Here is a 22,671-nt window from a genome sequence, read left to right on the forward strand (position 1 = left end):
TTAGTTTTTGCAATAGCCACTATGTAATTCTTATACATAGTGGCTATTGCAAAAACTAACATAGGTAAAAATTTGTTCCACAGTGTAATTGAAGTAGATTCAAATTGCGAGGAACGCAATGAGGAGTAGGGCACGGGACACTTACATCGATAAACGGGAAATGAAATCGAATTGAGCTTTCAATATTTCATAAATAATGAAATTCTACGATATACGTGGATCCCTTACTTTGTCAAGGTGCGTACTTTATTGTACTTTTAGAAGGAAGATTTTTCATCAAATTGTTCATTGTAGAAGCCATGCACTTCGTCTTCGTTATAAATGTTTTTACACGATAATCTAATGTTTGTTTTGTTCGAAAGAAAATGTAGTTACTGCTATGAATGGTACAATGCTGATTACTAATATAAAAATCTATAGGAAGATACAAAGCATTAAAGACAAGCTGATGTTACTTCCACTACAGTTTACTTCAATTAATTGGGAAAAGTCGAAATTCCTGTCGTATTCGGGTAATTTTAATTTCAACCCTAGCGATTGGTGTATTAAATATATGTTTGGAAAGGCGAGCTGATCAAGGCAATAAAATCTGAAGAAAAGGTAAAAAACGACATTCACAAACAATTACTCAGCTGTTAGCTTGACTTGTTAGTAAAACTTAACATTAACCACAATGCCAGAATATCCCTCGAGTTCGCTTGATCCATTTCTTTCTAATATTCTTTTCCCATTTCCTTAAATGAAAGGAGCTGTAAAAGAACACGCTTTTAATCAGCTTTTGAAATTCAAACTGTCAAATGAATACTAAAACAGGTAGACACTAAACGCATATTGCACGAAAAGATGAAAGGCCATAATATTAATGAATTTTAAGGTAAATTTACCAACATTATAAATCCGCATTTTACTGTGCAACAGACTCCCAAAAGTAAATACCAAAAATATTACGAACAAGAAGTCCGATGTTGGAATGCGAGTATACAGTCTCGAGGGGACTAATTTAAAGACGATAGCTTCACATCCGTTTAATCTTTAGAATAAAACTTTAAACTGCATTATTCAGAATGTTATTATCACAGCTTTTAGTCCTCATTACATTTGTTGCTTACAATGTAATGTTAAATACAGCGAGGAAATTAATTAAAATTGATTAATGTCATGCTTCACAGAATGAATTGAAAGAACAATGAAGTCATATTATCCTTTTGATCTTTAATTTAAAGCGAGTTATTAATTTAAAGTTATAAGGAAAGCGAATTCAACGTCTGATGCTTCGGTACGTTGTAAAGAGTTTTTTTGCTCGCAGTCGAGATTGAAGAGTAGAAACATGAATGGCAGAGTATCTTACCACCAGCACGGAAGTATACCGTCAGTATTACCACCGGTAGCTTCGCGAAGTAACGATAGGATATTCAGTTCGATCATTCCGGTTGAATATTTTCTGGTAATAGAACATGAAGCTGCGTAACGATGTGCTCGGGCGAAACGAACACCATGAATGATGGCTCTTTCAATCCACGAGGAAAGAAATAACTTTCTCACTTCCCATCGACTTGCGTTTGGGATTTAATTATATCAACACACATGTTACGACAACAGATTCTCAATTCTCACATCAATGTAATTTACATGAAAATTACTCACTTAATCCTTTATCTTCTGATTATAGGAAGAAGCTTATTTTTAACATTTTGTGTCTGGTCATAAATATTTCTTAATGGAAAAATTAAATAAATATCTTAATTAATGATTGAAATAGCGGATTTTAGTCATTTCTGAGTAATAAATATGTTTCTGTAGAAATTCTATAACAGACTTTTAAAACAATATCAAAGGGTATATGATTGATTTTTCAATAAAACATCTCTATCGTCAATCTATTTTTTCATATTTTTAAAATTATTTCTATATTATGTTTCCATACCACTGTGGCCACTTTTCATTGTGAATAACGTGAAAACAAATGGATGGACGATAAAATAAAAAAAAGAATGAATTCAAGTTGAAAAAGTCGTTGCAGTCCTGGACCAACATCCAGGCCACTGCGTATCAAATCTGTGCGAAGAAGGTCGTCCCGAAGTGAAAAAGATCCTCACGGCCGGCGAAAAAAATTTTACGAGTTCGCAACATCTTGCCTGGCGACTGTAAGCAAAAAAACTTTTTGCACGTTCGAATATTCGTCGAGCAATTCTTGGCCGTATTGAGCGTTCGACATTGGAATGCCCGTTTTTTGCGCGCCCTTTCGAGAATAGTAGAGCCCCTTATGCCTTTACGTCTCAAACAGTGATCGATTCTGAAAAAATGGCAACCTTTTTCCGTCGAAATTCCGGCCGCAGACGTATTTCGTTTGACTTCGCAGAAGCACTTCGACTCCGCTGGCAAAAAAGGTAAGAAATCAAGTACGTTGCACACACAGCCCTATTCATTGATCTAACTTATTGCTCGTCACGGCGCAATCGTCGCGCGTCGAGCGAACGATAAATACCATTGTACAACTTTAATCGCTCGTAAATGCGAAATTGGACACAAAGAACGGCTTGTGTTCCATTTGGGATGATATGTGCTCGCGATGCGCGCGAAAACATACCTTAAGAAGAACTTCGGTATTCGCGGTTAGATGTCGACTTCACGTCGAAATGGACGACATTCGTGTTACTTAGTTCTACTGTTCGAGTAAAATTATTCTTCTAGGTAATTCTTACAAAACGGACGATTGTTTTACTTTCGATCATATAAAGATCGAAAGTAATTATTTAACGATGCAAACAGCTGTATTTTTGACATGCAGCTTTGAACGAGATAATTTAGTATCGATTGATTTTCGTATTTGCGGAAACGTCTTCATCATTAATACATTGCTATAAACAGCTAATTATTCGCGTGTTTACGACAATTAGCTGATTAATCAATTATGTAATGGTGGTATTAGTTCAATTACTCGTGCACGGTTTAATTTATAAACCGATACATCGTATCGCTTAATATTTAATTATCTCTTAATAGGATTATTTAGTAATGTAAATGTTTAAAGATACAAACAGCAACTGAAACAATATGTGTTAAACATAAATATGTGTAAAAAATTATTTTAAAACATATGAAGCAAATCTTTCATTTAGAATATTACCTCCATATGGTAATTTCTAAGAAAGCAAATATCACACCTAGTTCTCTCCGCTGTTCTGAAATACCGACACCGTCAAAACTGCCCTGATACACTAGCGGACTCTACCTGAATCGAACGGTTAACTGCTGAACTATATAAGATTGCGACATGAAAAGTATGTGCCTCGAGAGGACAATTCTTACAGTACTACCGGGCACAGACTTAACGGATAAGTTAATACACTTTTAGGTATGATTTTGAACTCAGTTTTAATATCGATGATGAACACAATAGACTAGGCACATAGACTTAACCCTTTGCGTTCCTATGTCGAGCGTTTGTCAAGATATTTTTAAAATAGATTATATTATGTTATTTTCAATATTATTAGTAAGAAAAATCGTTTACATTGCTCTCTACAAACTAACTATTTTATAAAATTTCAAATTAAATATAGTAATAATACAGAGTTATCCAGCGAAAAATGCAAAAGAAATTTGGAGTGCAAAGGGTTTAAGATACGTAGGTACAGATGTTGCAGTCATATTACCATTTCGGTGTCGTGCTCGACGTTAGTAGAAATTAAATTATCCACATACTTCATTTCTGCTACGAGTGTGTCATGATTTAGCGGCAACAAATGTATAGGGTTGATTTCATACTACGATTCTTGAATCGCGATTCACGTCGTCCAATACGTATCGCATTACGCACTTCATGCACTGTACAATGGGGTACGCTACCGCTATACACCCGCGAAACTGTAAAGAGTTTCTTTTCAAGCAAACCGATCGCGGTAGTATCGCAATAGTGTAGTAGAATTTCGGAAAGTCGCGGTTCTTTCCTAGGAGTATGTGGGTTCATGATGGATAAAACAGTTCCAAAAGCTCGACTGATTTCAAACTTGACACGACTCGAGCATCAAAAATTTGTTCGGACACTGGGTACAGGACACTCGAACTAAAAATATTTTTGAGCTTTTTCGAAATAATCAAGTATCTAATCAATTTTCCATTTTTTATAAAAATTAGATCATTGAAATCTGTTTATTTGCTATGTCCTGGTAACCGTTCATCTGATTTTTATACATTGTACCCATAATTATAAGTGAACAATAATAAAATTATTCTCGTTTTCGTTCAACTGTGAATAAAATGATTCAGTGAATAAAGAAGTTTCGATATCAACACAACACTTACTGATTGCCACTTAAAATTTCAATATTTTTGATTCTTATTCCTATCACTTTTAGCGCTGCTATGCAAAACCAGCCTTAGTCGATATGACAGAGTGTGATTATAACATTTGTACATACATCCTGTCTCTATAAACAATACAAAGCTAAGTATATAGGTAGCCGCTATATAAGAGCAGTTTTAAATATTATATGCAGGCTTCCATGCTACCAACTTACAAATTAACTTATTCACTACCGACTATGTAGAGTTATAACTACTCCGTGTCGCTCAGGAGTTGTCGCGGGTCGGCACAGGTGCAAGAAGGGTCTCTGGCTAGAGATTTTGTTTATGGTTTTGATTCGTTTTGTGTAGCCATATTGACGAATAGAAAATTAATATTGCAATTGAGATGAGAAAACGTGAAAGTTGACCAATGAGATTCGCATTTCTTTTAAAGCACATCTGAACAACGCGGAGTAGATGGCGCATTATTCATATAGATATCCCCTATAAATGAAACGATCACCAGTAAACTATATAGGGACTGAACACCAGTAAAGTTAAAGTTAGTAGCAATTTATCGCTGCATGTCCGTAAAGTTAGATTCATGAAGATGATCCAGACTTCGTGAGGTTAAGTTTCGAGACATATTAAATGTTTATGGATATCCATAAATGTCGATTAGTTTGAAAAAACCAATTTCGAATAATCTATTTCTTTGACCTGTAATGTTTACTTAAAAAAAAATTAAGAATCCTTCTTATGTATCGAGAAGAGCATAAGGAAAGAACATTTTATTACAGATGTCGGAAAGATGTTTAGTACATATACGAGGATAGCAAAGCAGACAGAATTGAATATCCTACCTAATCTGTTACTTAAATATCAGAGTACATGAAAGTGCGTTCCAAACTTTAATCCGAAATTGAGAAAGTTTTCAAACTATAAAATAAAGGAAAAATCATAAACAATACCCAAGGCGAATTTGATGTTACTTATGTCACTTTGTAGCTAAAAATATTCTGCAAATTATCAAGCATACTAGTTTCAACTTTCTTAATTAAAATGAATTCAATGAAAAAGTTAAAAAACTCAAGATAAAACTACCTGAAAAGAGGATTGATCTAATAAAAGAGGATACATCGGTTCAGTGTATTATTTAATATAATTTGCTTATAAATTAATCGTGCGGATGCAGATGCAATAATGAAAACGTCAATAAGCGATACGCGTATTACAATTCGCATTCTGAAAAAGAATAGTTTCTTCTTCGTTACTTTGTATCCACCTTTCTCTCGTTTCCCTTTCTTCATAGTCGCCTTCTTCGAGACACTGTACCCTCAAATTGCGAGCGACAACGGTACTCGACGCAATTTCAAAGAGATTCTATCGAATCGTTTCAATAGACATTACAATTGTATTGTTCAGGATGATCTGCTACGTATTGCGGGAACGTACAATCCTTTCCGTTTTTCAAGCGATTAATTATTTTATTTGTTTCGGAGAGTTTAGGAAGGACTTGGAAATTCTAACAGGAGTTTCGTTTCACATCACTCTGAACAATAAGAGATTTGGATCGAACAGTAATTTGCTCTCTCTCTCGCGCTCGCTCGCACATTCTCTCTCTCTCTCTCGCACATTCTCTCTCTCTCTCTCTCTCTCTCTCTTTCTCCTCTTTCTTCCTCTCTTTCTTTCTTAAACCATAGCATCAAATAGAATGCATGTAACACGATTTTAAAAAATCTGACAAAATTTCAGTACCAACATCGATTTACTCGAAACGACGTTATTGTAATAAAAACTCGTAATTCAGCCAACAATTTTCCATCGTATCGTTTAACTGTATAGTGACATTTAGTAATGTGATAGCGATAATTGACGGCGCTGATCCATATTCGTATTCTCGCGCGCGCACATTCGCTCGCTAAATCATTCTCACTGAACGATCCCTCGACGATCGCATAATTGAGGACCGATGATCGATGATGGATCAATTGATATGCGAACCCACTAAACGATTCGATAGCTTTCAATTTAAAACCTGTTTAAAACTGATTATTAAAGGGTGGGATTGAAATAATTGGGGCATACGATTGAGAAGAAGACGAGGTATGCACAACCACGTGCCATCTCGTATTACTAGAAGAACGATCGTGTTCAAATTCAGTCGATCAAACTGTCGGTAAAGAACAACGGCGATATGAGTTGATAAAACAGACATGTAACGCAACGAAAAATTGAAATTTGCGTTAGCGTGAAATTCTTGGATATATTTTGAAATGCATTAAATTTCTGCGCGACGTTTACATTGCTCGAATAAAATGGTATTGCGAGTCGAATAAATCGATCATTGTAACAGCACATCGACCAACAAATCTTTAACGCCATAAAAACTACTTTATTTTATTATAGAATGAAACATATGAAATGTAATGCAAACGGACTAATCAGCTACTAACCGACCCATTAAACTTTGATCGCTAAAAGACGAAATTATCGTAATAAAAGGCGATTGTCCATAAACTTCATAAAAACCGTATATCTTAAATATTTTAAAGATCAATTGAAATTTAATGAAATGTTATCTATGCGTAAAGTATGTGGAGCACAAGTTAAAAAAATAATGTTTACGATAAATGTGCAACATTCGCGACGACATGAATACGAATTAATAACAAACATTGCAAAATAATGTCACAAGTTCCTGTCCTTTTCCCTTTTTACACTGGCTCTCTTCTCGTCGAATACACGCGCACACGCAGCAAGCAACACAACGCACACAACCTTACCCTATAGAAGAAAAAAAGGGTTTTTTTTTTAATTAATACGTCTCGCGATAACCACGTACAATGTACTCACAAATGATCGCATTTCATTATTTTTGTCTTTCATCGACTTCTCTGTTGCTCGGACTTACAAAGTAATGGTTGTTAATGAAAAAATCAGGAACCATACGATTTAACAGTTAATTAAAAAATCATGTGTAATCTATGCTTTTCGATTGTGTCCATTCTTTAATAATTCATATGACTTCGATGGCGAAGATTTTTTACATTCTGTGAACGAAAACAATATTTCGTATACCATACAACGCGAGAAATAATTGATTTCTAAAAATAGCGTTGGAAAGATGACACGAAAAAACGATTAAAAAGCAGCTAGAAAAGCAAAAGTCATTTTCAGATTATCTTCATTGTGGCTGATTTGTGTCAAGCCGTAATATTTCGCATTCGCATTCGAATACTCAACAATATCTATAATTATTATTCCAATGACACCGATACTGCTTGAAAAAATGAGATGCTTTGTTCGAAATGTTCGATTCGTTTATTGAATAAATCTCAATTTCCGCTCAACTTTAATCGCCGTCCACGGCACAAACAAATAAAAAAGTATGTCGTCTATTCGCATCGCGTACCAAGTGATAGTGTTCGACTTAAAGAATTCAGGAAACTGATCTAAGCTAAGGTAGAAAACGATAAACATTCATAAAGTCACTTACCCTAAATGCAATCTTATAAAAAAAACCATATGCCAAAAGCGTACACGGTTTTGAAATAGTTTGAGCTTAGGAAATTGCATTTGAACAAGTCATTAAAACAATGATTTTTAAACCAGTTTCCCGTAACAGAAATTATTTAGATTCCTAATAACAACAAAATTAATCGAAAAAGCTAAAAATATTCATTGCCTTCTTAACGAAACATATCGTTACATACCTCCATAAGCTTGTGTAACATTTTAACCCATTTCCCTTGTAGGTGAAATGTATGAATTCCTTGTCCTTACCAAATATAAACGAAAACAAAAATAAATAAAATAAGTAAGCACCAATAGTCATCTTTCCAACGGAAAATTGTCGCCACGTTTCTCGTGAAACGCATTAATTAAATCGTAAACTTAAATTCTCAATAACTGCGGAACATTGGATGGAATCGCATATCAACCTACATTTCAAAAAGGAAAATCAATTTGAGCCGTGGTGTGGGAGATGGGAGAGAAAATAAAATTTGAAAATAAATGAGGAAAAAACCTGGTAAACTCCTAGTGCATACACGCGTACGCAGTCACGCACGCACGTACAGTCGCACAGATAAACAGACACACGCACACGCACACAGAGAAACACACACGCGCGCGCGCACACATTGCACCGTTCATGGTTCGTAGAGAATTGTGGTATAGAGTATAAAGAACTCTATCATTTCGCTCGTGTCGCAACGAATTAACATAATCGCTAAACTGTTACTTCTTTCCGTTTTTATTTCCATCAACAGGGACACCGTGCAAATCCGAAAAAGGAAAACTCGCGTTTACGGGATATCCGTCGGACAATGAAATCCAGCCGTCGCTGTTTAACCGTGAAGAAGAGACCTCCGTATACGGGTGAATCCTCTTCCATCCGCAATAACGATAAACCGATCTTCATTTCCTGTTGTCCTTCTTTTCTTACCAGTTTGTATATGTTTCGTTCCGACTGTTACGAATCTTGCCCCATCCCCCTTCCTCCCTTTCTCTATCCTCTCACCCTCTTTCTCTCTCTTTCACGCACACACTCTCTCCCTGTTTCTTTCTTTCCATCTCTCGGTCTCTCCTTCTCCTCTGTTTCTCTGTCTACTATCAGCCCATCTCTCTGACCGCGACTTCCCGAGTTTATCGTAGTTTTTTCGCCGATGTGTTTGTTTACGCGACCATTTCGGATCGTTTGTATCGTTCATTCTCTGACCCATGGCTATTCTACACGTGGATTCTTGGATTCTTGGATTCTTCAGTTGCCCGACAAATTTGCTAAAACTCTTTGCCCCCGCGTGGTGGTGGTACAGGTATTCTACAATTTACTCTTCCTTCGCTGGTTCTTTCTTACCAAGCGGTATCGCGGCTTTCACCCTGGAACAACAATAAAAACGAATGTACTTCCGTTTTGACCGATCGCATACCGTACCCTTCCCCCTTCCTCTGTACACATCGCGCGAGAATCACATTCCAAGAAGACAAGTGACCAGCATTTCTTTACACTCTCCCTTTACACTTTGGTAAGAAACCAACTCAAGATGCACATACCTACATACGTACTTACACTGCCGCTAAAAAGTTTGGATACTCGACTGTACACGCAACAGCTTGGTTGTAACCATTTCGAATACTTTAATCATATTCCGTCTCTTTTAGTGAAATTTTATTACGCGATGGATGTTTTACCGTTAGATCATCTATATGCAATGATACACGTATTAGATGCCGGCGTCACGAACTACGGACGCACGATACAAAATAAGTGTCCCATCTATACATAATGGGAATATATAATGTGAATACTTATTTTGGAACGAAGTAATATTACATATTCTTCCCTTCTTACAGGCATACATATCTTTTACAATATTAACATCTTACAATGTTTTTAATAAATCATTCACATACAGACGAAGAAGTAAAAAGTGTTCGAAACTTTTGAGCGGGAGTGTACGTTTTAATGGAACTTGTTCCGCGATGGACACCCATCATATGACGTCGGTAGACGATAATTTAGACGATGCCCCGCTTGCAAACTTCAGATTCGCATCTCATCGAACGAGATGTGAAAAATAATACGCGTGTGTATTGGTAAAAAAATAAGTAAATTAATATATTACATATAATTAATAATAATTTTGCTTACTTTGCGGTGAGCTCGTTGATGTTGCCGTAGACCAAGGCCAAATTCTGATCGATTTGCGCCTTGTTCGTCTCATACACCTTTGGTAGCGTGAAAAGGGCAACTACTCCTAAAACAAGAATAGTTCAAGCTGTTAATTCGAGCCGATCGATCTTCTTATTTTATACAATTGGACAAGCAAACAGAACCGAACCATGATTAAGACACGATTTACCGCAAAGACAACGAAAACGAGGAGGACAGCGATCCTCTTATACGATTCGACATAGTAAATCGTAAATTTAGGTTGATTCTCGAGCATACGCTCTTCGGACCCTATAAATATCTTTGCGGGCGCGTAAATACGCACTGCGAACCGATACAATTGCGACTCGATTGCCGTGCTACTTACCAATGATTATCAAAGTCATGCCATTGAACCAAGAACCTACGTAGGTGAGGCACCAGAGAAGGACGCCGAATTTCAACGAATCGACGAAATCTTCGACGAGAAAGAGCCTGCGAAGTTCACTGACCGCCGCATTTGCGTGTGCAACGGCTACGTCCGCAACTTCGTGCACCTTTTCCGCTGGCACTGTCAAGTCCAGCTGCAAAATGTCCCTGAAATTCGAAGGCAACAAAACCATTGTTAATCGATTCGCTGATCATCCCTCAATATCGGAACAAACAACCTTTGCCTCGACGAAAATTAAGTACAATCTCCCCCATCCCCAACCCCAGTCTGTCTGTCCGTTTATCCGTGATAATCCCTTTCGCGACAGAGGAACGCTTACTTGAAAGGATGCCCATCGGATGTCTTCTGGATCGCTTGAAAGACGGTCTTGTAGATCCTGAACGCGACGGTGCCGGTGAGAACGAGGAGAGATATATAAGCGAGGACGCTGATCAGACTGAAATAGGCCAGCGAGAGGAGCACACCAAGTATGCATCCAAAAACAGGGCCTGACTTCTTTGGGTCGCGCCAGTAGATTAAATCTGCGACTAAAAGCAGAAGAAACATCGCATTGGGATCGATATCGATAGGTACGCGTGTTTAACGGGTCGTAGGAAATCGTAGGAAATCACAGGAAATCACAGGAAATCGTAGGAAATCGTAGCAGGCCGTAGCATTAACGTGAAAAATTGAATCATCGTCGGAACCCCTCATAGGTTAACCTTTCATAGGTTCGTTTCGCGTATCCTGGCGAATAAAATTTTCCACTTTCCTGGTAATCGCATTGCTCAAGATCTTTTTCGCTTGTCTCTCCAGTATATAACCGATCAAATTCTCGGCCGGTTTCTTCGCGGCTCCATAAAATGTATGGTTACCTCACCCCGAACCTTCACCCGCGAACACGTGTTCGCCCGACGCACCATATGTTGGTCGGAGTCGAACGACGGCTACTATATTTTTCGATCGTGGACTCGAACGTACCGACGGCGTCTTCATGCTTCCGAAGGTTCTCCACAGAATTCGTCGATCTGTTCGATCGCGTCATCTCTACGAGCAAAAACTGCAGGCGGCCGCGGCGACTGTTTGAAGGAGCGAGTTCAGAACCTCTTTTCGAATTCCGTTCGCACGTGGAACTACCTTAGCTTATTAAGAAAGGGAAGGCGGATATACGTGTACGCACATACGTGTAAAGAACGAGACCGAGTGGGGAAACGGTCGGCGACTGGGGACGGATGGGGACGGATGGGGACGGATGGGGACGGCTGGGGACGGCTGGGGACACATGGAGACGCATGGGGACGGTCGACTGGGGCTGGAACTGCAATAGGAAAAAAAAGGAAACTGCTGAAACACGAGTATTTTCCGACAGGATAATCGAATAAATCAGAGACAAGATTCTGATCGATCGACAGTGTTATCGAGTTGCGAATGAATCAAGTTAACGACGGCTAACGAGCAAATGTCTCCGCGACCAGAGAAAACGTGTGGAATTGTAAGGGATATCAAGTCGTGGGAATCGAAGATGTAGAAGCGTTACCGAAGCAAATACACCGAGCATTAGAACGAGCCAGGTGTTTGGTCTCGTTGCAACCGAAATGTTTTCGAACAAAGCGAATCAACGATCGCGTACCCGTGAAATAGCGATCAATGGAGATCAAAGTAACTGACGTAACAGCTTCGGACGGGTCCTAATAATAGAGAGAGCCGGTGGATTCTCGAATTTTGTATTAGCATCTGCGGCTTTGTCTCTAATCCAAAAAGGACGACCTATTAAACCGTTTCCAAGGCCTCGTCATCGTCGACGCGAGCCGCACACGCACCTCGTTCGCGTCTAATTCTGCCAAACGAATTTATGCCGTCTGTTGCAATTCCCGATCAAACGAGCGAAAGAGCTCAAATCGCGAGGACTCGTTCCAATTGTGACTAGACGTTTTATTCGAGCGAGGCACGTGTTAAGGACGGGGAGATACTAGAAGGCTTGGACCCTCGGACGCTTCCAAAGTGTCAGCGCGATCAATGTTGAACGTTTAAAGTCTAAAGTCCATACGCGATATAACGCTCTAAACGCAAGCATGAATCACTTTTGACGCAGGTAGATACTATGTGATAAAATCGAATTAAATTATACATATAAACGAAAAAAGGATGAAAGTTTCGGAACCGATTTTGCATTATTAGGAAAGGAAGGAAAGAAAAGGAAAGGAAAGGAAAGGAACGGAAAGGAAAGGAAAAGAAGAGAAAGGAAAGGAAAAGAAGAGAAAGGAAAGGAAAAGAAGAGAAAGGAAAGGGAAAGAAGAGAAAGGAAAGGGAAAGAAGAGAAAGGAAAAGAAAGGAAAGGGAAGAAAAGAAAAGGAAGGAGAAGAAAAGAAAAGAAAAGAAAAGAAAAGAAAAGAGAAGAGAAGAGAAGAGAAGAGAAGAGAAGAGAAGAGAAGAGAAGAGAAGAGAAGAGAAGAGAAGAGAAGAGAAGAGAAGAAAGAAAAGAAAGGACAAGAAAGAAAAGGACAAGATAGGATGAAGAAGATAGGGAAGACGGAGGCCATGATAGAAACCGGTCTGGTCCGGTATGCTACAGTACGCTACGATACGGTTTCCCGGTGGAAAATCAATAAGGCGTCACCGGTGGTGCGACGCCAGGCGTCGCAGTGGCGGCCGTTGCCACCGTTTCCCATACTGTTCCCAGAAATACACCTGCCGATGATTCTACCCTTGATTACGCATTCGGTTCACCCTCTTCGTTACCCCATCGTCTCACCACCGGCTAATTCTACTCGGGGAATTCGAATCGGTCGTTCTTAGGGGAGAACTACGAACGAACCGGCTTCCCTTCGTCATGTCTTCACGTTTCTTCAGTAGATTTCGGTTACGAAACGCGTTAAGGTTCCTAGCTTTTCAACTCTCAAAAGGAAAAATTCTTAGAAAAGTACCCGTACGATCGAGACACGAAAAGCGAACCTGGTTCGAGCTCGACGCTAAAATCATTCAGTTTTTCGAAAAGTCCCCACCCGACCACTGATGCAACGCGGCGCGCGTTTCACCGGCGCGTCCGTGCGTCTGCGCGAATCGCCGCTTTCTGGCAATCCGTCAATGCCCGGCAAGTATCGGGTCCTCTCCCTAGGTGCCCAGATGCCCAGCTTCCGAGCTTCCAAGCTGCCCCGCTGCCCAGCCCTGAATCCCCATTAACCCCTACACCTTTCCCGTGTACTCACGTTCCTCCCTCCTAATGGCCATGTTCCCGCGATTCTACTTCCGGTTCTTCGTTCCCCTACGCCCGAGGAAGATCCGAAGGGAACGAGGAAACGCGGCGGACAAATCGGTAGCGAAGACACCTAGCACTCTCGAGTACAAATCGGACTGCGGAGGATCGCTGGGGAAAAGCGAGAGTTCTCTTCGAGTTTTCTGGCAGAGAACCAACCTCGAACCGGCTGGATACTATATTTAGTCCGCAACGGGCCGCCGCCAATCGTCTCCGGCTTTTTTGGATTCTGCCGCGACGTGGGTTTCGAGCATTCGAGCGTCGACGCTCGCCGTGCTTCCGCCAAAAGAATGTTACCAGGAAAATCACGTTTTTTTTAATCTTTTATCCTACTAAAAACTATTTCGCATCGTCATGGTCGTTCTTGTCATCGTTATCGTTCTAGCCGCCGTTACCGCTTTTATCGCGACTTTACACGTAACCGTATCTACGAGTGTATCCGCAATCATCGCAGTAGTTAACCGTAGAAACTCTCGCGTATTTAATGAATCGAGAAACAATTCCAAACCATCTACTAACCGATCTGGTATTACACAACCGTATGTCTTCATTGCCACCATGAAGAAGTTCGAAAGCAAATGTCCTGTTTCTTTTGTTCCAACAAAACTCTCAGTCCGAAAATAAAATGACTATAATATACGAATATCCAAACGGATACAATTACAAATAAAATCAGCCTATCGCCGTGCGTTCATTTATGTCACCGATATAATAACGCGTTGGATCAAACGTTGAATCCTCTTCGTTGCGTAGCGGCAGGAACGTTTGTTATGTTTGTTACAAGAAACCGGTAAACGATCTTAGATTGCTCGGACAAACTTGAATAGTTCATTTGCGAAATAACACGGTAGTGATTAACTCCAACTCTGATTTTCACGATAAGCGCGCGATGATAGCGCGAACAACAGATTCGGAGTGATAATGTCACGATTAATCGAACGTTACAGTATCGATCGTGAAGATCAAACCTCTGCGACACACACATTAGTTTCGCCGTCGAAAGTCTCGAAATTCCATTTCGAAACGTTACTCACGAGTTTCGTCTTCGTTTCAGAATAGTTGAACGAAACCGCAATGGCTTTGTTCTTATCTTTCAAGTATTATGGATACTGCTACTACTACAGCTATTGCTAACGCTAAACAATAACGGTAAACAACGGTGAAAATGCGACAAAGGAAAAAGGAAATGAAATAAATCGAGAACAAGGGAATCCGTACAAGCGGCAAACTGATAGCATACAAGGGTGAACGTGTAAACAAATTGAACGGAACAATTGAACATCGACGTCGAGTCTGGTCTCTTACCTTTCGGATTCAGTCTCTCAGGATTAAACCATGCGTCTGCAAACAACAGAATCGGAATTGGTTAGTTCCCATTCGCTTTCGTTAACATTTATTTCTACTCTAGGATGAGCGGTGAAAGTAACGAGCGAATGACGGAAAAAATAAAATTCCAATTGTAAACGGGAGAACGATCGAAACCGCCATAGTTCTCCAGTGTGAACAATCGGCGCGGCGGGTGTGTACGAGTGCAGTATACGATTCGGTGAACGATGAATTCTATCGCCCTACGACTCGATCTATCTTAACATTACTCTGATCGGTGCATTGTAACGTTTCCTCAAGAAACTGCTCGGTACTGACCGACTCCCGCGACCTCTTTCAATGGTTGCGCGAAAAAAATCCAACGGTTCGTTCCTTATAAATCTCTTATATTTTGCGAACCGTGGGATTCCTCGGAATACACCCAGTTTCGTTTCCTCGAACTTATTTTCGTTAGGCAACCTTTATAGTGAACACGCTTAACGCACTGACTGCCCCATAATTCTCTCGATTTTCTGGTATCTCAGAGGTCCAAAAAAATTCAACTCGTTAAATATACCACCTTATAGAGAATATTCATTTTTAAACCTACGCACAAGGTTGTGTCATCCGAATGACGTGGCAGTCAAAGTGTTAATATTTGCGGCGAATACAGTATAGAGAGCTAAAGATGAAACGTGGATGTTCATCGGATACGGTAACAATGATTCATGTTGCGAGGTGTATCAATCGCATTTCGCTGGAACGTATTTGATCGCATACGTTTTTCATCTATCCTCGAACCTAATCCGTATCGTCCGGGATTTCAGTTTGATAAATCGGTAGGAATCGATGTTTCGCCCGACTCTGCGTAATTAGCACACAGCGGCATGTCCTCTCGCTCGTCTCGTCTCGTCTCGTCACCACTCCGTTCCTCGCCTGTTATGCAATACCTGGCTGACCTCGACATCTATCTGTACCGCTGTATACACCTCTGTACTTCGGACCAGACGAATCTACTGCAGATCTACGCACGTGTTTTGTCTGTGCTCGCCATAACGACAAATAAGATATCGTCAAGCCGGCCGCGACTTGCTGTTTCTTATCGGTATTCCTCGAGTCATTGATGTAGTAACACGCGTACCTAAAAACACACGTATCTGTCCAGATGACTCGCAACTTTCGATTATTCTCGATGGGCGTGCATGAGAATCAAACATTGGGATAACATCGGGATTACGTTAGAATCGTGTTCTCGAATTTACCGTCATCTACGAAGCTAGCATTATTTTTCCGATTTCTTTTCATTCCTACTATACTGTCCGTTGCATTATTCTTTTCGTTTCCTCTTTATATTATCATTATTAGAATTCATTGAAAACCATATAAACCGCGTAGGACGCGGGCGCACGTTTGCTTGCGAACGCGATTTCATAAATAACTATTTCGCGGCTCGCGATAATCGCCCGACGGTGAAAAATAAAACTTTCCAATGTTACCGATAATTTTGTCTTCGTTCGGTCTTTGCCCGGCCGATATTGAAACGTGTCCAACGATTACGGCTCGTATCGGCGTTCAACGTTCACACGGAGGACCGATAAAGAGACCGATAGGGAATTCGAAATGACTCGAAATTATTTGGAAGATGACGAAGTTATAATTAATTAACGACGCGTGTCCTGATGCGTGTGGTGAGATTTTTAATTCTTCCTCAAAAATTGCTATTTACGGTACTGGGCATGCAATATATTTAGAAAAACCGATACTCCTCGATCAATAACCCACTTGGAAATCGCGTTTCTACTGCGCATGTCAGCCAGTCGATTCACCCGGGGACCCATGTAGAACAATCCATTTCATTTTCGTTTTTCGTTTAGATAGTCCACGAGCGAGCCGATTTTAACACTAAAAATTTTCGACTCGTCGAGTCGACCGCTTTTGCTTTTTTCACTTTTTCTACAGAAACTATAAGAATATACTCTATATTCGCTAACAGTTCCATTGACTTATATTTCAGTTCGCGTACCGTTCAATCATCTTTCTCATACAATTCTCATGCAAGAATCTTTTATCTTTTGAATAATCACGAACGAAGAAATCAGAAATGCGTCATTTCGAGTCAGTTGGTAGTTCTACCGTTAATGGTGATATATAACTTCGTTATTAATCTATCACCGCGTTCGAAGAGATCATCGAATCTCGGTTTGGAACTGAAAGTGATTACAAGACATTCATTTGAGCAGGTTCGATTTGGTTTCGAGACGAATCAGGATGGAACCGGACGTCGTATCGTGCCGCGATGTCGACGAAATGCGTTTGTTTGTTTTTGCTCTATGAATGCGATGATGTTCCTCCGAATGCTGCTACCTTCTCATTAGCCCGTATTTTAAATGATCGATGCAACTTCACGATCTCTAGGCTCTTACGGACCACCGATATTCGATATTTGACGTGTTCGATCTCTGATGTAATGCCGAGTTACGTGGTGCAGACCGCGATCCTGTGCCGTCAGCATTTTTCTACCATTTCTACGTAAAGCGTTCGCTAGACTTCGTCCACGCCGAACTAAAACAGCTCTGCAATTGTTATGCAACATTCCTGCGAGCAAGGAGCAAATTTGTACGGTAAACGAACAAACGAATGAATTCAAGTCTTTCCGAATGATCGGCGAATCGATAGAGTTCTTCGGCCGATGAAGCATTCGACACAGACGAAAAGTAAACGTGCGTTTTCTCATTTCAACTGTAAAAACGAATCGGCGATTGGTCCGAGCGCGCAAAAGCGTGTCACGATATTTACTAATCGGGCAGCTGAAGAAAAAACTGAAAGCCTGTGTACTCGGTACGATAGTTACGATGATGCGTGTTCATGCGTTCATGTATTCGTTCATGTATTCGTTCATGTATTCCGCTGATCCAGAATCGCGTATTTTCTTCAGAACGGAACATCTATGTGACGCATCTACACCTACATGTTTGATGGTGGTCGATCGAATACGATAAGTAGACCGCGGAAGTTTATGCGCTTACAGCATCTCCTAACCTACAAGACTCTCTCTCTCTCTCTCTCTCCGACTAAATATTTAGTACCGAGCTCAACGTCCGAGCCGGACAGACAGGTAAAGGTCGGAGCGTGATTCACATAAACGTCCACGATCTGGCAATAATGCAAAACGTGAACATACACGGATCAAGAATATTCCAGAAGCAAGGATTGCCGTTAGCTAGACCGGAACACGGTTTCTTACAAACCGCACCGGTGTCGTCCTTTTCCTTCGCTGGAGCATTGATAGGGCATAGCGCTTCCATCTTCGCCTAACCTTGCGTCTCGACCAAACCAAGGACGACGAATCGCATTCGAGCACTACCCCAGCGGTTCGAGCTGGCAGTGCGAACGGCGCACTTTAGAAAACACCAACTTCTTTCCCTTCCAACTCCTTGTTCACTTTAGTTTCCCTTGACCGACCTCTAATTACTGTTTCGCACTCGAATGTTACGTCGATTCCGCTCCCTGTACGCCGCCGCTTCGAAACTGCTTAGAAAGGAACCAACTTTTCCGCGAAACTCGAGACCGCTACACACTCAACTCGAACACAACCCTCCACCGTTCAAGACGAGAACAAGACTGACTCGACTATTATCGACCCGTGGACAGTTCCAGATAACCCCCACCACTTTGCACCGTCATTGGTGATACGCCGCGAGAACCAGCGGGCTGCCACCTGAATCGGTTACTTACACGGTTCCGAGGATCCGGGATAGGTGGCGCGGTGTCGCGTCATCGTGCAGCATTCGATTCCTTCGTTGACCGGTGGATGTCGCGAATCGAGATCCATGCAACCTCCTAGCACGATCGGAGTCGGTATTGCGCGTATCTACTTGCTCTTAAATACTAGCGTGCGATTCGAAAGAGGTTAACGTCGACTTCTCGATCGTTTCCCGCCGGAACACTTTTAAACGAATCGCTACCGAGAGCTGATTCTTCGACGTTCATGAATATGGAACGGTGAACAGTATCCATGCTTGTCCACGCTGTCGAACGAAACGCGCCGTGGAATAAGATCGCATTGCGCGACGTTTAACAATGTTCTTTGCCGTTTCAATGAAAGCGTAACGACGACGGAATACGTTAACGGTAATCGGTACACGCGTTGGAAAAATGAAGCTTTCTTTTCAATTTTCCATGATACTCGAACGGTACCCGCGTACCGTTCGTTTGCACGATTCAAGTGTAAAGTATACGACGCAATGCAACGAACGTTTAATGAGAAATGAATTAATGGGAAAATATCGCGTCTACTGTTTCACGTGTTCAGTTAGCACGGAAAAGAGGTGGAAGGATAAAAGGTTGGAAGAATGGAAATTAGGTCCGATCTGCCGTCCAAAATAATCCATGAGTCAGACATGAAATTTTTCGTAATCGAATCACGTGTAAAAATATCTCTGCGGAGTACGGCCACGACAGCATTCACGACAACAAATTGTTCAAAGAAAGATGGTTTCTGAGGGATTTTTGAAATTTTAACCAGTACCGCACAGAGACGTGTGCGGACGACCGGAAAATTAAGTCGTACAACTATTAATAGTTGAATGTTACGCGTATCGGCATTGAATTTTCAAATTAATCATTTTAGACGTGCCCTAATGTACTGGTTCTACCAAAAGAGGTCGTAAGGCATCCTTGCGGCGGATCAATATCGAGAGAAGGGACGGAGAGAGAAGATGGGCTGTGTATACTCTGATACATATCCATAAAAACCATGCATCAAAAACACCATTTCGTCTTCTTTCATGGTATACACAAGTGCACTCATATACGCATCATGAGAATAAAGGGTTTCGGTTTAATTATTCTCCTCCTCCAGACATGTGTATACAAGGGTTCCAAATATTGAGTATAGGGTTCCAGTATTGGGGAATACATTCTTATTTTTATTTTGAGTATAAACGTCAGAAGCAACGCGTGTAAACATCGCACGTAGGCATGGGATAGATAGAGATAGATAAGTTTATGCGACAGTTAACCAACCGATTAACCTTATAAATCGATACTAAAGCGTTTGAATATCAACGTGTTGTTTCCAAGGAGGATATCAAAAAATCAATTATTAATTTCAATAATATACTTGTCATACACTTGTACTCTTATACTTGTGAATGGAATTATTGCAACAGATATGAAATACATTTCGGCTATTAATTAGTCAACATTTGGACCGACTTAACGAGGAAGAAACTTGAATATGCAAACTGGTAAAGATGGAGCTTCGAGCGTAAGATGCTCGGTTACCGTTATACAGACGTATATAGATTTGCATGTAACGGTACAAAGGATACTACCCTCACCGAAAACGATGATATTTATATATATATATTTAATATAATACATCATTTTCATATAACTTCCCTACTCCCTAATATTGCTCTTTACATTAATACGTTCGCGACCAGCGTTCGTTTTAGTGGCAGTCTTCACGATTATGATATTTTATTAAACGCAATAAGTCGTTTTTATAAAAATGAAAATAAGATTCAAGAAAATAATCTCGTCGACTTCTCACACGTCGCACTATGAGTTACGATTTCAGATGAAAACACACGTGAAAGTAATTTAATTCCTCTTACGTGAGATACAAAACGTTCAGCGACACAAATATGTGAGGCTGGCCGCAAAGGTGTCGCAGACTTGGAAAAAGCGATAATGGGGACAGATTGTTTATACGAACGACAAAGCGGACGGAACTTACGCGCCAACCTGACATTATTTTACCGTAACAGAAATGTCACCGACGATATGAAATGATGTGCAATCGTCAAAAAGTAATTCTTTTTTCCTTGAAAGATATCGATATCGATTTTATAGCAAGTATCACATAAAATATAAAAAAACCCTCGAAATTTTCATTTTCCGTTTCATCTGTTGCAGATGACTGCGAAAGATACGCAATACGGTTTGAACATGCGCAATTTTATCTATGCAACAAAAAATTTCTTCTTACGCATATACACGTACACGCGCATATACGTTTCAAACGAATGATGTAATATTTCTTCTAAATAAAAATTGATTAAATCAAATGTCGCGAGGGTACAATGAAGAATTGAATGCAAGTTAAAATTACATTCGTCTGCTTTCCGACTTTATCAACATTTGACAACGCCGGTATGAAAGAAGGAACCGTCATTGTGGAAGGGAGTATGATATGTCTGGAATAAATAGTTGATTCGTTACGGCTCAGAAAAACGATGACGTTGTAGTCAAGCGGAAGTGTGGTTCACTTCGTGCGAAGATGGTAAATGAATTAACGTTTCGCGCTAATCGTTTCTGCTTTCGAAACTTTGGAGGTCGAAAACAAAGGCGTTGCGCAAAGAATGTTGCGACAAAAAAATACGACGGGAACAAAAAAATATATCTATATTATATATATATATATATAGATTTCTATGAATGTATGCCACTCGGCAATTTGCGATGTGATAATTTTTAACTTCTTCAGATATTGACTCGGGTTGAAGCAACTATTACGTAAAGGTACTTACCGATACCGATACTGGGAAATCTTTCTTTTGACGTGATTTCAATTTCTTCGATTCTTTCTCTTTTCACCTCCTGTTTTACTGGCTTATAACTCTTTACCGGCGACGCTTCCACCTCAGATTCGAATTCGGATTCGCCGGTCTCCGGTGCGCTGGTTTGTTCCTTCTTTTCTGTATCGATAAGCAGATATTCATTCGCGCTGTCTACCTTTTTCTCTTCTTTCGAAATAGTTTGAACTTTCTCGACAGTAGAGGCAGGCTTCTCTAAAACGGATTCAGGTTTCTCTGAAACAAGTTCAGGCTTTTCTACAACATTCCACGAGTCGTCCGGTTTCTTTTCACCGGCAGAAACGATCTCTGGTTCGTGGTTAGCACTTTTAACAATTTCTTTATTTCCTTCTTCTTTCGTTTCTGTTTGGAGCTTTTCCTCCTCTTTTCTGAAAACTGGTTCGGTATTCGTAATTTCTAACTGTGTTTCTAAATCAGATTCCGGTTCTTTCGATCTAACCTCAAATTTACATTCCTCGACCGGTCTAGCTTTTTCAGACTCCAATAGTAACGCTGTTGCCGTCTTAGAGTCTTCCGGCTCGCTTGACGATTGATTAGGGGAAAAGCTAATCATGTCTTTTTCCGTATTCATGTTCGGTTCCAGAGCACTTTGTACTTTTTCGATATGAGTTTCGATTTGACTCGATTGTCCATCCTGGACATGCTCGAGATGCTCAAAATCGTCCATCGAATCGTGCTCTCTTCTGATTGGTTGCTCCTTCAACTCGGCCATCTTTGCTACGCGCGAGGAGTCGATTATCCTGTCATAGAATTTAACTTTTCTTATAGCGTTTGCAATATCCTCAAATTTTCACAGGCTCTCCGAATTGAATATTTTAAACTCTTTTTTAATTTCTATGCCGTTCAGCGTTCGTTGCAGTGTTTACACGTTTGCTTCCCGACAATAATGTTATCGTCGTATCGTTCACTTACAATCACTTGTTCTGTAGTTTCACTTTTTTTTGAGAAATTCAAAATTAAAGGTGTAAAAGTCTAGTTTTCACTATAAATTTTCTCACTTGTTGTAGGATGCCGCACAATCCTTTATCGGAACAGTCATAAATAATGTACAGTTATTCGGCAAGAACGTTCACTGGTCAACGGGTGGATTCAATTCTGAAACACGTTCCATGACAGAATAATTCGCAGGGTGTGCGTA

The 22,671-nt window shown here is 40.2% G+C and overlaps 1 protein-coding gene across 6 annotated transcripts; it reads right to left on the reverse strand.

Annotated features, from left to right (window-relative positions):
* Window positions 1-5,426: 5,426 nt before the first annotated feature.
* Window positions 5,427-22,671, reverse strand: Rtnl1 (reticulon). 6 transcript variants are annotated; one of them, XM_031979449.2, is made up of 6 exons: window positions 21,468-22,671; window positions 14,932-14,967; window positions 10,714-10,921; window positions 10,332-10,540; window positions 9,944-10,049; window positions 5,427-9,171 (listed from the first exon to the last, which is right to left on the reverse strand). In XM_031979449.2, the coding sequence occupies exons 1-6, from the start codon at window positions 22,243-22,245 to the stop codon at window positions 9,120-9,122; spliced, it is 1,389 nt and encodes a 462-aa protein (XP_031835309.1). In that variant the 5' UTR covers window positions 22,246-22,671; the 3' UTR covers window positions 5,427-9,119. The 6 variants fall into 6 exon arrangements, with proteins under 6 accessions (XP_031835309.1, XP_031835311.1, XP_031835310.1 ...); XM_031979451.2 differs by lacking the exon at window positions 21,468-22,671 and adding an exon at window positions 18,113-18,570; XM_031979450.2 differs by lacking the exon at window positions 14,932-14,967.

Source organism: Nomia melanderi, chromosome 3, assembly GCF_051020985.1.
Source record: "Nomia melanderi isolate GNS246 chromosome 3, iyNomMela1, whole genome shotgun sequence".
Taxonomy (NCBI): Eukaryota; Metazoa; Arthropoda; class Insecta; order Hymenoptera; family Halictidae; genus Nomia; species Nomia melanderi.